The sequence below is a fragment of the Palaemon carinicauda genome, chromosome 1 (assembly GCF_036898095.1).
Source record: "Palaemon carinicauda isolate YSFRI2023 chromosome 1, ASM3689809v2, whole genome shotgun sequence".
NCBI classification, from domain to species: Eukaryota; Metazoa; Arthropoda; class Malacostraca; order Decapoda; family Palaemonidae; genus Palaemon; species Palaemon carinicauda.
The window spans coordinates 144,634,536-144,649,535 of NC_090725.1; the positions used below are offsets into that span (position 1 = coordinate 144,634,536).

The 15,000-nt window shown below is 38.6% G+C and overlaps 1 protein-coding gene across 1 annotated transcript in view; it reads left to right on the top strand.

The window, feature by feature from the left end:
- The first annotated feature begins 13,946 nt into the window (after positions 1-13,946).
- LOC137652371 (probable serine/threonine-protein kinase DDB_G0278509) overlaps positions 13,947-15,000 on the top strand; it is a 147,767-nt gene continuing 146,713 nt past the window's right edge. Inside the window, 1 exon segment of the mRNA XM_068385743.1 lies at positions 13,947-14,148. Coding sequence (XP_068241844.1) covers positions 14,099-14,148 — 50 coding nt within the window. The 5' untranslated portion in view covers positions 13,947-14,098.

Consider the following 15,000-nt stretch of genomic DNA (forward strand, 5'->3'; position numbering starts at 1 on the left):
GGGTAGAACAGTCGGAGATGGTGGCGAAGGAATGACTGGATTGCTGATAGGACTTTAGCATACCTAGAGTATGCTGATGATGCTGTCCTTGTTAGCAGAACACGACAGGATTTGCAATGCTTGCTTACCAGAATGTATGAAATATTACACAAGATTGGGCTGAAGATAAATAGAAGAAAGACAGGGATGATGAGAACGGAGTATGTAATGGAAGATGAACTGTCATTGGAAGGAGAAAGGATTAATGAGGTAGTATCGTTAAGTATTTAGGAACTATGATCTCCAATACAGGGTCTTTAGAATTAGAGTTTAGCTTTGCCCTTCTATGCTCATGAACAGACTTAATCAAATTTACATATTTAAGAGGAATTCTATAATAACGCAGGACTCCATAAAATTGGCCGGTGCACGCTATCAAAGTCTTTTTGAAATGCCATCAAAAGTGGATTGCTGTATAAGATGTCTCAATGAAAGTTTGGTCAGTGCAACTTCTACCTTTTCGAAATCCAGCTTGTTCATCTCTTAGCTTTTTATCGATATATCTCATCAGTCTTTTTGGAATAAGCATACTACACATTTTCATAACAACTGACGTAAGCGTTATGCCTCTGTAATTGCTATCAGTCAGGTCTCCCTTTTTTTTATGTCATTTTCACCAACACTCCTACCTCCCATTCATCAGGTTTTGCCTCTTCATGCCACATTCTACAAAATAATCTTGTAAGTACTCTGGGAGTCGCATCATTTTCGGTCAGTATCATCTCGGCAATTATTCCATCCTATCCAGGGGCTTTCCATCTCTTTATTGTTTTGAGGATATGTTCGACTTCAAGCACTGAATTCATTCATGGGCACATCAAGGTCTTCTTCAGGTTCAGGTATATCAATCAAATGATTCTCTTCATATATCCCATTCATAACCTCACTAAAGTGTTCCATCCACCGTTGTCTTTCTTCATCTTCTGTTGTTATAAGAGATCCATCTCTCTTTTTGATGGGTATATACTTCTTCTTCTTTGCCCCCATAGAGATTTCAATAATTCTATGAGTAATTCTTACACCATAGCCTCTTCCTGAGTTCACAGCTTTGTCACCCTCATCTGTTTTTCTGTCTAAATATTCTCTCCAGTCATTCCTAACTTTTATTTTGATCTCACTATCAATACTGGAATACTTAGCATGCTCTACCTTGTAATTTTCATTACTTCCTCGAAAACTTTCAACAATCAATTTGTGTTTTCATCTCCTTTTTTATAGTATCTCGAGTATCATTTGATATTCATAGCTTTTTCCTTGTAACTGCTTGTCCCAAGACTTCACTACTTACTGTCTGATATATGTTCTTAATATCACACAATTCTTCATTAATTGTCTGTTCTTTGTCTGCAAATCGATTCTTATATTCAATTGCAAATATTTCTCTGTGCTCTTCTAAGAGTTCAGTAGTATGAAACCTATATATTCTATCTACCTTTCTATTGGGTGCTTTCAGTTTCAGCACTCTGTTCTCATGAGAACAAGTACAAAGTAAAGCACTGAGACTTGCCCACTACTGGTGCTCGGTTCTTATGAAGATGAGAAGAGGCACAACCAGTAGAAATAAAGGCCTCAGACCTCTTTTCCCAATCCTTAACATTTGTTTTTTCTCTTGCTCTTCAGAAGAGTGGGAAGCAATGAGAGCTTTCCTAATTAGAAAAGTCCTACCCGAACAGAAGGAAGATGTAACGGAAGCACAGGATGACTGATCGGAACAAGTCTAGCAAAACAGCCACTGGTTCCTTCGCATGTTTTCATTGGTTAAGTAGTACCATACCAAGCTTAACTCTGGAATGATTTAGGGTACTACAGTAGGTATGGGAGTGTGCACTCCAGCTGGGCTATGTCTTTTACTAAACAAGCATGAGCACTACAGGTCAGGGAGTTGGCAGCCGCTATCATCTCTCTACTGCCCCGGGATATTCCTAAGATGTTTTGGTGAGTTTATAGTCACTTTTTATCGATTCAGCAATGAGAGTAATGATAAAGGGATCCAGTGCACAAGAAGTGGTCTGAGATGGGTCTACAGGCTTCTACAGTGGAGAAGTTGACAGGCGATCAACCTTTCCCTTCTCTCCTTTGAAGGAATTTGCTCTACATTTTCCATTCCAGGTGTAATGACAAGCAGATTGCCACCAAAGGAGAGGATTTCTTACTTGTTCTGACCTGTAGGCCATGCATTTTCAGGTGCCATCCACTGATTGAGCAGAAAGGGCCGCCTTTTTGTCCTCAATGAAGTGGTGCATCAGGTCAAAGGCAAAAGTTTTGAGGTATCTCGACGATTGGATGATCCTGTTCTTTTCAGGAAAATGGTGCTCTAGGATCCAGACACACCACAATCTCTGGATACTTGTCAATTGGAAGAAGCCTTGTCTCAAGGCCATGAAAAGGACGTAGTATCTTGAGATGTTGATAGATTCGGTAGCAGCGGTAGTCTTTCAAAAAGCATCAACAAGCGTGGGGACTTATAGTTCAACATTTACAGGCATGTCAGTGGAAAGGTCCTCTAAAACATCTTTAATAATTGGGAAAACACTTTCCCCATAGTCCCCAACAGCATCACTGGTCACTTGTCACCGGCCCTGGCCAATAATGGGTTCTGGTGAATACAGCAAGTGTGGGGGTTTTAGGGGTGGATGGTTGATGGAAACCCCACCAGGGGAGTCTCTCGACTTCCCTCCTACAAAGATGCCGTTGTTCATGGTGGGGACACATTTCTCAGGGATGATACCATCTCAGGATTGTGTCCGAAGGAGAGAAAGTCTGCAGTACAACCTCCTTGAATTAAGAACCACACTTTTTGGTCTGAAAGTTTTATAGGATGATGAGGACGGCACAACCTTAGTGGCCTCCATCAACAAGAAAAAAAGGACTGCTCCATAGGACATTTGCAAGTTGGCAGGGCAGACAAACCTTGAATGTTCGACATTGCACTGAGACTGTCAGCAATATACAACGGGAATGTAGTAGCGAGCATGCTCAACTATTGCAGCTAGGTAGTAGGGGTAGATGGTCCCTCCTAACAGCTGTAGCAGAAAACTTCTTGCCCTTTTGGATTCCCCAATGATCGACTTCTTCACCACACACCTGGACAAGAAACTTCCAGTGTTCTGTGTTCCAATCCAGACTAGACAGCAGTGATGGAGGACACATTCCAACTTTCCGGATGTTTACGCTATTTTGCCATTCTGTCTTTTTTTCGTTGGGTTACCTAAAGTGTTGTGAACCCCAAATGTCAGGATGCCCCTGGCACCTTTCAAGGGACCACATACCAAATAATTCAGTATCTGCTGATGCTTCTCATTGGGGCCCCTGTGAACCAACTTTCTTTGTCAGACCTACCTGCAGGGATTCCACAATTCTGAGGTGTCTCTTTCACCAAGCAGGGCTGTTATTCAGCATCCAGTCTGAACATAAGGTTTTCCCGAGACACTTCAGAGAGATGTCTGTATATCTGAGCAGATCCCATACAACAGTCCACCAGAGGTGGGCCATCTACGATTAATATCATAGATGGGATCTTCTCCGGTTTGAACAAATCTACAAGCAATTGCTGATTTCTTGGTCCTTCTTCATTGGGAGGAGCACCTCTCAGTCACAACAAGAATAGGTTATTACTCGGCACTGAGTCAGATACTCAAACTGAAGGGCTTAGACATTTCCATTTCGTGGGAACTGTCCATGCTCCAAGGAGCTTCACAGTCCTATCCTCCAAAAGAACATCTACCTCCTGAATAGGACATCCCATAGGTCTGTGGGCCAACGGGAGTCCTGTACGAACCTCTTGAGGGTGGGGTGTGTAAGATCGTAATTTGACACTGAAAACTGTCTTTCTGCTCGGCTCGACATCGGTGAAGAGAGTCAGAGAGTTACTTGGCATTTTGTATGGTGTTAATCATACCAAGGGATGGAAGATGGTTACTTTCTCATTTAACCTGCAGTTCAGGGTGAGAACATACTACCCAGTGATTCAAGATCCTATGTTCAAGACCTTTTCCATCTCCTACCATAAAGAAGAAACTAGCTATAGAGACGATTTGCTGCTTTGTCCTAGAAGGGCGGTTAAAACGCCAACTCAAAGAACCCATCACTTCAGACCTGAGCTCCCAAAGCTTTTCCTAAGCTCTGGGAAGGTTAAGAGACCAAACTCAGGAAAATCATCAGGCCTATTATCTTAGGAAGGGTAACAGATCAGATTTAACTTGAAAGAACTATAATCAGGTAAGAACTCTCTGGTACAATCCAGGAACATAAGATGGTTATCCTTAAATCTACACTCTTGGTGTAGACATAACAGTTCATCCTTTACTTGAACTCAGATGGCTTTCACTCACTGGCCAAATGAAAAGGCAACCTTTTTGGCTGATGTGTTTGACAGGAAGCAGAGTAGCCTAATGAGAAACTCTGTCTTCCTCATTCCAGTTTTCCTGAAGCTAAACGAACTACTTTATCTTTTCGATCTCGGGAAATTAAAGCTCTCTTGAGGGACTTATGCTTATGGAGTAGACCCGAATGGTATTTTTCCTTTGTTTTTTTACAAGGACTGCAGATATTTTGGCTCCTAAGTTATTTATTGTTTTGAACAAGTTAGCAAGAAGACGTTATTTTAGCACGTGCTAGAGAATTGGTAGTGTTACTTCATTATGTAAATGTGTTTGTTGTAGCTCGAAGTCCAGCTGATTATCGCTCAATTTCCATAACTCTTATATTATCTAAAGTTTTTAAACGTCTTTTGGCAAAACGTCAAAATAGGTTTGCGGATGGTATCATCTGTTCCCTGCTTTGCAATTTGGCTTTATTAAAGGTCTTGGAGCATGTGATGCCTTTCTTACAATCTCTAATGCTGTACAGAAATCCCTTGATTGTGATCAGGAAGTTCGTATGATTGGCCTTAATTATAGCGCTGGCTTGGACCATGTTAATCATGAGACCCATGTTTTCAATCTCAAACAGTTAGGAGTGAGTGGGTCTTTTTTTAGCATCATTATTGAATATTTAGTGACATGGCCAGGACATATAATGAGAATAATAAATAACAGATGGACATAAGAATAACAGGATGGGTCCCTAGAGATGGCAAAAGGAACACGGAGAGGAAGAGAAGACGATTGATTAATAGCTAAGAAAATTTGCTGGTATAGACTGGCATAGAAAGACCATAAACACGTGCGAGTATAGGAACATGTCTGAGACCTTTGTCCTGCAGTGGACTAGTTATGGCTGATATATATATATATATATATATATATATATATATATGTGTGTGTGTGTGTGTGTGTGTGTGTGCGTGTATGTGTATATGTACTTTATATGTGTATGCATATACTGTATATGTATATATAAGGAAATATTTACACACACACACACACACACACACACATATATATATATATATATATATATATATATATATATATATATATATATATATATATGTATATACATATTATCGAGGCCCCACGAGTTGAAATTACTATATAATGTGAATGTTATTATGACACTCTTTGCTCCTTTGTTAAATATCAATTGACAAATTGACAATCCACGCTATGAGACCTTGACCAATGGGTGACTTTGCTTTGAAGCGTAGGAGTAAACCAACGTTCCTTTACTGGCATTCGTGCACAGATTCAAAGTACATAGAGTTTCTCATTTTTATTCTCTGCCCAGTCATTTTTGGCTTCATATATTATTTGAAATATAGATATTTACTTAAGGATGTATCTTCATTGGACAATGTTTCATTTGTTAAAATAATAGATATATAAAGGATATGGGGAACTTCTGCTGTATCTTCTGCCAAATTTTTCCTTAAGTTCAACGAGAAATACGTTTTACGTTGGTCTCTGAGGGGGGGGGGTGAGATACTAAGTAAACTTGTATACCTAGTATAAGAAGATGTGTTTCTCCCGTGACTTCCAGTTGGTTTGATTCTCTCCTGAAGAAAAGCTCTGAAAATTTAGCTGGTACGAACTTTGAACGTCACCTGCGTATACATGGCATGTCATTTACCAGTTCAGTTGAATGGGTGAATCTTTTGGGCAAATATCAAGAGTTTCTCACCAATGGTACAGGTAAGCTTATGAATGTCCGAATGGGATCAGTTTGTTTCCTATGGAGGTGTTAGGGTGGCTTTGCGAGTGTTGAGCATAATACTGGAATCACACTAGTTTCTATTTCTTGCTCGAGGTTTTCGTCAACTTCCAGCCGATGATAGCGAGCGAAAGTGTTGTAGCGTCACACTACGATATCGCAGTGTCAGATACTCAAACTGAAGGGCTTAGACATTTCCATTTCGTGGGAACTGTCCATGCTCCAAGGAGCTTCACAGTCCTATCCTCCAAAAGAACATCTACCTCCTGAATAGGACATCCCATAGGTCTGTGGGCCAACGGGAGTCCTGTACGAACCTCTTGAGGGTGGGGTGTGTAAGATCGTAATTTGACACTGAAAACTGTCTTTCTGCTCGGCTCGACATCGGTGAAGAGAGTCAGAGAGTTACTTGGCATTTTGTATGGTGTTAATCATACCAAGGGATGGAAGATGGTTACTTTCTCATTTAACCTGCAGTTCAGGGTGAGAACATACTACCCAGTGATTCAAGATCCTATGTTCAAGACCTTTTCCATCTCCTACCATAAAGAAGAAACTAGCTATAGAGACGATTTGCTGCTTTGTCCTAGAAGGGCGGTTAAAACGCCAACTCAAAGAACCCATCACTTCAGACCTGAGCTCCCAAAGCTTTTCCTAAGCTCTGGGAAGGTTAAGAGACCAAACTCAGGAAAATCATCAGGCCTATTATCTTAGGAAGGGTAACAGATCAGATTTAACTTGAAAGAACTATAATCAGGTAAGAACTCTCTGGTACAATCCAGGAACATAAGATGGTTATCCTTAAATCTACACTCTTGGTGTAGACATAACAGTTCATCCTTTACTTGAACTCAGATGGCTTTCACTCACTGGCCAAATGAAAAGGCAACCATTTTGGCTGATGTGTTTGACAGGAAGCAGAGTAGCCTAATGAGAAACTCTGTCTTCCTCATTCCAGTTTTCCTGAAGCTAAACGAACTACTTTATCTTTTCGATCTCGGGAAATTAAAGCTCTCTTGAGGGACTTATGCTTATGGAGTAGACCCGAATGGTATTTTTCCTTTGTTTTTTTACAAGGACTGCAGATATTTTGGCTCCTAAGTTATTTATTGTTTTGAACAAGTTAGCAAGAAGACGTTATTTTAGCACGTGCTAGAGAATTGGTAGTGTTACTTCATTATGTAAATGTGTTTGTTGTAGCTCGAAGTCCAGCTGATTATCGCTCAATTTCCATAACTCTTATATTATCTAAAGTTTTTAAACGTCTTTTGGCAAAACGTCAAAATAGGTTTGCGGATGGTATCATCTGTTCCCTGCTTTGCAATTTGGCTTTATTAAAGGTCTTGGAGCATGTGATGCCTTTCTTACAATCTCTAATGCTGTACAGAAATCCCTTGATTGTGATCAGGAAGTTCGTATGATTGGCCTTAATTATAGCGCTGGCTTGGACCATGTTAATCATGAGACCCATGTTTTCAATCTCAAACAGTTAGGAGTGAGTGGGTCTTTTTTTAGCATCATTATTGAATATTTAGTGACATGGCCAGGACATATAATGAGAATAATAAATAACAGATGGACATAAGAATAACAGGATGGGTCCCTAGAGATGGCAAAAGGAACACGGAGAGGAAGAGAAGACGATTGATTAATAGCTAAGAAAATTTGCTGGTATAGACTGGCATAGAAAGACCATAAACACGTGCGAGTATAGGAACATGTCTGAGACCTTTGTCCTGCAGTGGACTAGTTATGGCTGATATATATATATATATATATATATATATATATATATATATATATATATATATATATATATATATATATATATATATATATATATATATATATATATATATATATGTGTGTGTGTGTGTGTGCGTGTATGTGTATATGTACTTTATATGTGTATGCATATACTGTATATGTATATATAAGGAAATATTTACACACACACACACACACACACACACACACATATATATATATATATATATATATATATATATATATATATATATATATATATATATATATATATGTATATACATATTATCGAGGCCCCACGAGTTGAAATTACTATATAATGTGAATGTTATTATGACACTCTTTGCTCCTTTGTTAAATATCAATTGACAAATTGACAATCCACGCTATGAGACCTTGACCAATGGGTGACTTTGCTTTGAAGCGTAGGAGTAAACCAACGTTCCTTTACTGGCATTCGTGCACAGATTCAAAGTACATAGAGTTTCTCATTTTTATTCTCTGCCCAGTCATTTTTGGCTTCATATATTATTTGAAATATAGATATTTACTTAAGGATGTATCTTCATTGGACAATGTTTCATTTGTTAAAATAATAGATATATAAAGGATATGGGGAACTTCTGCTGTATCTTCTGCCAAATTTTTCCTTAAGTTCAACGAGAAATACGTTTTACGTTGGTCTCTGAGGGGGGGGGGGGGTGAGATACTAAGTAAACTTGTATACCTAGTATAAGAAGATGTGTTTCTCCCGTGACTTCCAGTTGGTTTGATTCTCTCCTGAAGAAAAGCTCTGAAAATTTAGCTGGTACGAACTTTGAACGTCACCTGCGTATACATGGCATGTCATTTACCAGTTCAGTTGAATGGGTGAATCTTTTGGGCAAATATCAAGAGTTTCTCACCAATGGTACAGGTAAGCTTATGAATGTCCGAATGGGATCAGTTTGTTTCCTATGGAGGTGTTAGGGTGGCTTTGCGAGTGTTGAGCATAATACTGGAATCACACTAGTTTCTATTTCTTGCTCGAGGTTTTCGTCAACTTCCAGCCGATGATAGCGAGCGAAAGTGTTGTAGCGTCACACTACGATATCGCAGTGTCAGATACTCAAACTGAAGGGCTTAGACATTTCCATTTCGTGGGAACTGTCCATGCTCCAAGGAGCTTCACAGTCCTATCCTCCAAAAGAACATCTACCTCCTGAATAGGACATCCCATAGGTCTGTGGGCCAACGGGAGTCCTGTACGAACCTCTTGAGGGTGGGGTGTGTAAGATCGTAATTTGACACTGAAAACTGTCTTTCTGCTCGGCTCGACATCGGTGAAGAGAGTCAGAGAGTTACTTGGCATTTTGTATGGTGTTAATCATACCAAGGGATGGAAGATGGTTACTTTCTCATTTAACCTGCAGTTCAGGGTGAGAACATACTACCCAGTGATTCAAGATCCTATGTTCAAGACCTTTTCCATCTCCTACCATAAAGAAGAAACTAGCTATAGAGACGATTTGCTGCTTTGTCCTAGAAGGGCGGTTAAAACGCCAACTCAAAGAACCCATCACTTCAGACCTGAGCTCCCAAAGCTTTTCCTAAGCTCTGGGAAGGTTAAGAGACCAAACTCAGGAAAATCATCAGGCCTATTATCTTAGGAAGGGTAACAGATCAGATTTAACTTGAAAGAACTATAATCAGGTAAGAACTCTCTGGTACAATCCAGGAACATAAGATGGTTATCCTTAAATCTACACTCTTGGTGTAGACATAACAGTTCATCCTTTACTTGAACTCAGATGGCTTTCACTCACTGGCCAAATGAAAAGGCAACCTTTTTGGCTGATGTGTTTGACAGGAAGCAGAGTAGCCTAATGAGAAACTCTGTCTTCCTCATTCCAGTTTTCCTGAAGCTAAACGAACTACTTTATCTTTTCGATCTCGGGAAATTAAAGCTCTCTTGAGGGACTTATGCTTATGGAGTAGACCCGAATGGTATTTTTCCTTTGTTTTTTTACAAGGACTGCAGATATTTTGGCTCCTAAGTTATTTATTGTTTTGAACAAGTTAGCAAGAAGACGTTATTTTAGCACGTGCTAGAGAATTGGTAGTGTTACTTCATTATGTAAATGTGTTTGTTGTAGCTCGAAGTCCAGCTGATTATCGCTCAATTTCCATAACTCTTATATTATCTAAAGTTTTTAAACGTCTTTTGGCAAAACGTCAAAATAGGTTTGCGGATGGTATCATCTGTTCCCTGCTTTGCAATTTGGCTTTATTAAAGGTCTTGGAGCATGTGATGCCTTTCTTACAATCTCTAATGCTGTACAGAAATCCCTTGATTGTGATCAGGAAGTTCGTATGATTGGCCTTAATTATAGCGCTGGCTTGGACCATGTTAATCATGAGACCCATGTTTTCAATCTCAAACAGTTAGGAGTGAGTGGGTCTTTTTTTAGCATCATTATTGAATATTTAGTGACATGGCCAGGACATATAATGAGAATAATAAATAACAGATGGACATAAGAATAACAGGATGGGTCCCTAGAGATGGCAAAAGGAACACGGAGAGGAAGAGAAGACGATTGATTAATAGCTAAGAAAATTTGCTGGTATAGACTTGCATAGAAAGACCATAAACACGTGCGAGTATAGGAACATGTCTGAGACCTTTGTCCTGCAGTGGACTAGTTATGGCTGATATATATATATATATATATATATATATATATATATATATATATATATATATATATATATATATATGTGTGTGTGTGTGTGCGTGTATGTGTATATGTACTTTATATGTGTATGCATATACTGTATATGTATATATAAGGAAATATTTACACACACACACACACACACACACACACACACATATATATATATATATATATATATATATATATATATATATATATATATATATATATATATATATATATATGTATATACATATTATCGAGGCCCCACGAGTTGAAATTACTATATAATGTGAATGTTATTATGACACTCTTTGCTCCTTTGTTAAATATCAATTGACAAATTGACAATCCACGCTATGAGACCTTGACCAATGGGTGACTTTGCTTTGAAGCGTAGGAGTAAACCAACGTTCCTTTACTGGCATTCGTGCACAGATTCAAAGTACATAGAGTTTCTCATTTTTATTCTCTGCCCAGTCATTTTTGGCTTCATATATTATTTGAAATATAGATATTTACTTAAGGATGTATCTTCATTGGACAATGTTTCATTTGTTAAAATAATAGATATATAAAGGATATGGGGAACTTCTGCTGTATCTTCTGCCAAATTTTTCCTTAAGTTCAACGAGAAATACGTTTTACGTTGGTCTCTGAGGGGGGGGGGGGGGGGTGAGATACTAAGTAAACTTGTATACCTAGTATAAGAAGATGTGTTTCTCCCGTGACTTCCAGTTGGTTTGATTCTCTCCTGAAGAAAAGCTCTGAAAATTTAGCTGGTACGAACTTTGAACGTCACCTGCGTATACATGGCATGTCATTTACCAGTTCAGTTGAATGGGTGAATCTTTTGGGCAAATATCAAGAGTTTCTCACCAATGGTACAGGTAAGCTTATGAATGTCCGAATGGGATCAGTTTGTTTCCTATGGAGGTGTTAGGGTGGCTTTGCGAGTGTTGAGCATAATACTGGAATCACACTAGTTTCTATTTCTTGCTCGAGGTTTTCGTCAACTTCCAGCCGATGATAGCGAGCGAAAGTGTTGTAGCGTCACACTACGATATCGCAGTGTCAGATACTCAAACTGAAGGGCTTAGACATTTCCATTTCGTGGGAACTGTCCATGCTCCAAGGAGCTTCACAGTCCTATCCTCCAAAAGAACATCTACCTCCTGAATAGGACATCCCATAGGTCTGTGGGCCAACGGGAGTCCTGTACGAACCTCTTGAGGGTGGGGTGTGTAAGATCGTAATTTGACACTGAAAACTGTCTTTCTGCTCGGCTCGACATCGGTGAAGAGAGTCAGAGAGTTACTTGGCATTTTGTATGGTGTTAATCATACCAAGGGATGGAAGATGGTTACTTTCTCATTTAACCTGCAGTTCAGGGTGAGAACATACTATCCAGTGATTCAAGATCCTATGTTCAAGACCTTTTCCATCTCCTACCATAAAGAAGAAACTAGCTATAGAGACGATTTGCTGCTTTGTCCTAGAAGGGCGGTTAAAACGCCAACTCAAAGAACCCATCACTTCAGACCTGAGCTCCCAAAGCTTTTCCTAAGCTCTGGGAAGGTTAAGAGACCAAACTCAGGAAAATCATCAGGCCTATTATCTTAGGAAGGGTAACAGATCAGATTTAACTTGAAAGAACTATAATCAGGTAAGAACTCTCTGGTACAATCCAGGAACATAAGATGGTTATCCTTAAATCTACACTCTTGGTGTAGACATAACAGTTCATCCTTTACTTGAACTCAGATGGCTTTCACTCACTGGCCAAATGAAAAGGCAACCTTTTTGGCTGATGTGTTTGACAGGAAGCAGAGTAGCCTAATGAGAAACTCTGTCTTCCTCATTCCAGTTTTCCTGAAGCTAAACGAACTACTTTATCTTTTCGATCTCGGGAAATTAAAGCTCTCTTGAGGGACTTATGCTTATGGAGTAGACCCGAATGGTATTTTTCCTTTGTTTTTTTACAAGGACTGCAGATATTTTGGCTCCTAAGTTATTTATTGTTTTGAACAAGTTAGCAAGAAGACGTTATTTTAGCACGTGCTAGAGAATTGGTAGTGTTACTTCATTATGTAAATGTGTTTGTTGTAGCTCGAAGTCCAGCTGATTATCGCTCAATTTCCATAACTCTTATATTATCTAAAGTTTTTAAACGTCTTTTGGCAAAACGTCAAAATAGGTTTGCGGATGGTATCATCTGTTCCCTGCTTTGCAATTTGGCTTTATTAAAGGTCTTGGAGCATGTGATGCCTTTCTTACAATCTCTAATGCTGTACAGAAATCCCTTGATTGTGATCAGGAAGTTCGTATGATTGGCCTTAATTATAGCGCTGGCTTGGACCATGTTAATCATGAGACCCATGTTTTCAATCTCAAACAGTTAGGAGTGAGTGGGTCTTTTTTTAGCATCATTATTGAATATTTAGTGACATGGCCAGGACATATAATGAGAATAATAAATAACAGATGGACATAAGAATAACAGGATGGGTCCCTAGAGATGGCAAAAGGAACACGGAGAGGAAGAGAAGACGATTGATTAATAGCTAAGAAAATTTGCTGGTATAGACTGGCATAGAAAGACCATAAACACGTGCGAGTATAGGAACATGTCTGAGACCTTTGTCCTGCAGTGGACTAGTTATGGCTGATATATATATATATATATATATATATATATATATATATATATATATATATATATATATATATATGTGTGTGTGTGTGTGTGCGTGTATGTGTATATGTACTTTATATGTGTATGCATATACTGTATATGTATATATAAGGAAATATTTACACACACACACACACACACACACACACACATATATATATATATATATATATATATATATATATATATATATATATATATATATATATATATATGGATATACATATTATCGAGGCCCCACGAGTTGAAATTACTATATAATGTGAATGTTATTATGACACTCTTTGCTCCTTTGTTAAATATCAATTGACAAATTGACAATCCACGCTATGAGACCTTGACCAATGGGTGACTTTGCTTTGAAGCGTAGGAGTAAACCAACGTTCCTTTACTGGCATTCGTGCACAGATTCAAAGTACATAGAGTTTCTCATTTTTATTCTCTGCCCAGTCATGTTTGGCTTCATATATTATTTGAAATATAGATATTTACTTAAGGATGTATCTTCATTGGACAATGTTTCATTTGTTAAAATAATAGATATATAAAGGATATGGGGAACTTCTGCTGTATCTTCTGCCAAATTTTTCCTTAAGTTCAACGAGAAATACGTTTTACGTTGGTCTCTGAGGGGGGGGGGGGGGTGAGATACTAAGTAAACTTGTATACCTAGTATAAGAAGATGTGTTTCTCCCGTGACTTCCAGTTGGTTTGATTCTCTCCTGAAGAAAAGCTCTGAAAATTTAGCTGGTACGAACTTTGAACGTCACCTGCGTATACATGGCATGTCATTTACCAGTTCAGTTGAATGGGTGAATCTTTTGGGCAAATATCAAGAGTTTCTCACCAATGGTACAGGTAAGCTTATGAATGTCCGAATGGGATCAGTTTGTTTCCTATGGAGGTGTTAGGGTGGCTTTGCGAGTGTTGAGCATAATACTGGAATCACACTAGTTTCTATTTCTTGCTCGAGGTTTTCGTCAACTTCCAGCCGATGATAGCGAGCGAAAGTGTTGTAGCGTCACACTACGATATCGCAGTTCGAGGAGCAAATAGGAAAAACTTAAACGAAACCGATCAGCTGATATCATCTTGGCGACCAGAAATTTTCTAATTGTTGCAGTATTGTGTATTATCGGCATATTACTAGAACTGAAGAATTCTACAACTACCACAAGATGAACAGAGCAGATTTTTTATCATCTCTTGAGCCTTGCTGGACCGAAGATTGCCAAGCAAGAGCACGTCCCATTTGCAGCCGCCTTCTTGTGTTTATACATTTGCGCTCGCTGCTTCCCATCCAGTTGGGATGCCAATATCTCGAGCAACAATTTCTCAGGCTTTCCATTTTCGCCAGCAACGGCTTCCTGCTGGCGAAAACAATCCTAGCGTCATTTCAGCTTTATTACCTTTTGAATTTTGTGATTCTGTCAAATCGTTAATAACCTATTTGATTGACTTTCATCATCAAATTTATTTTTAACATAACTTTTACATTCAATTTCGTTTAGTGGGTTTACTAAAGAGTTTCTAGTAACTAATAGAACAATTAATAATTATACATATTTATTTTCATAAAATTCACCATTATGTTTATATGATAGTTTGATATGAATACAATCAAATTCTGAGAGAGAGAGAGAGAGAGAGAGAGAGAGAGAGAGAGAGAGAGAGAGAGAGAGAGAGAGAGAGAGAGAGAGAGAGAGAGAG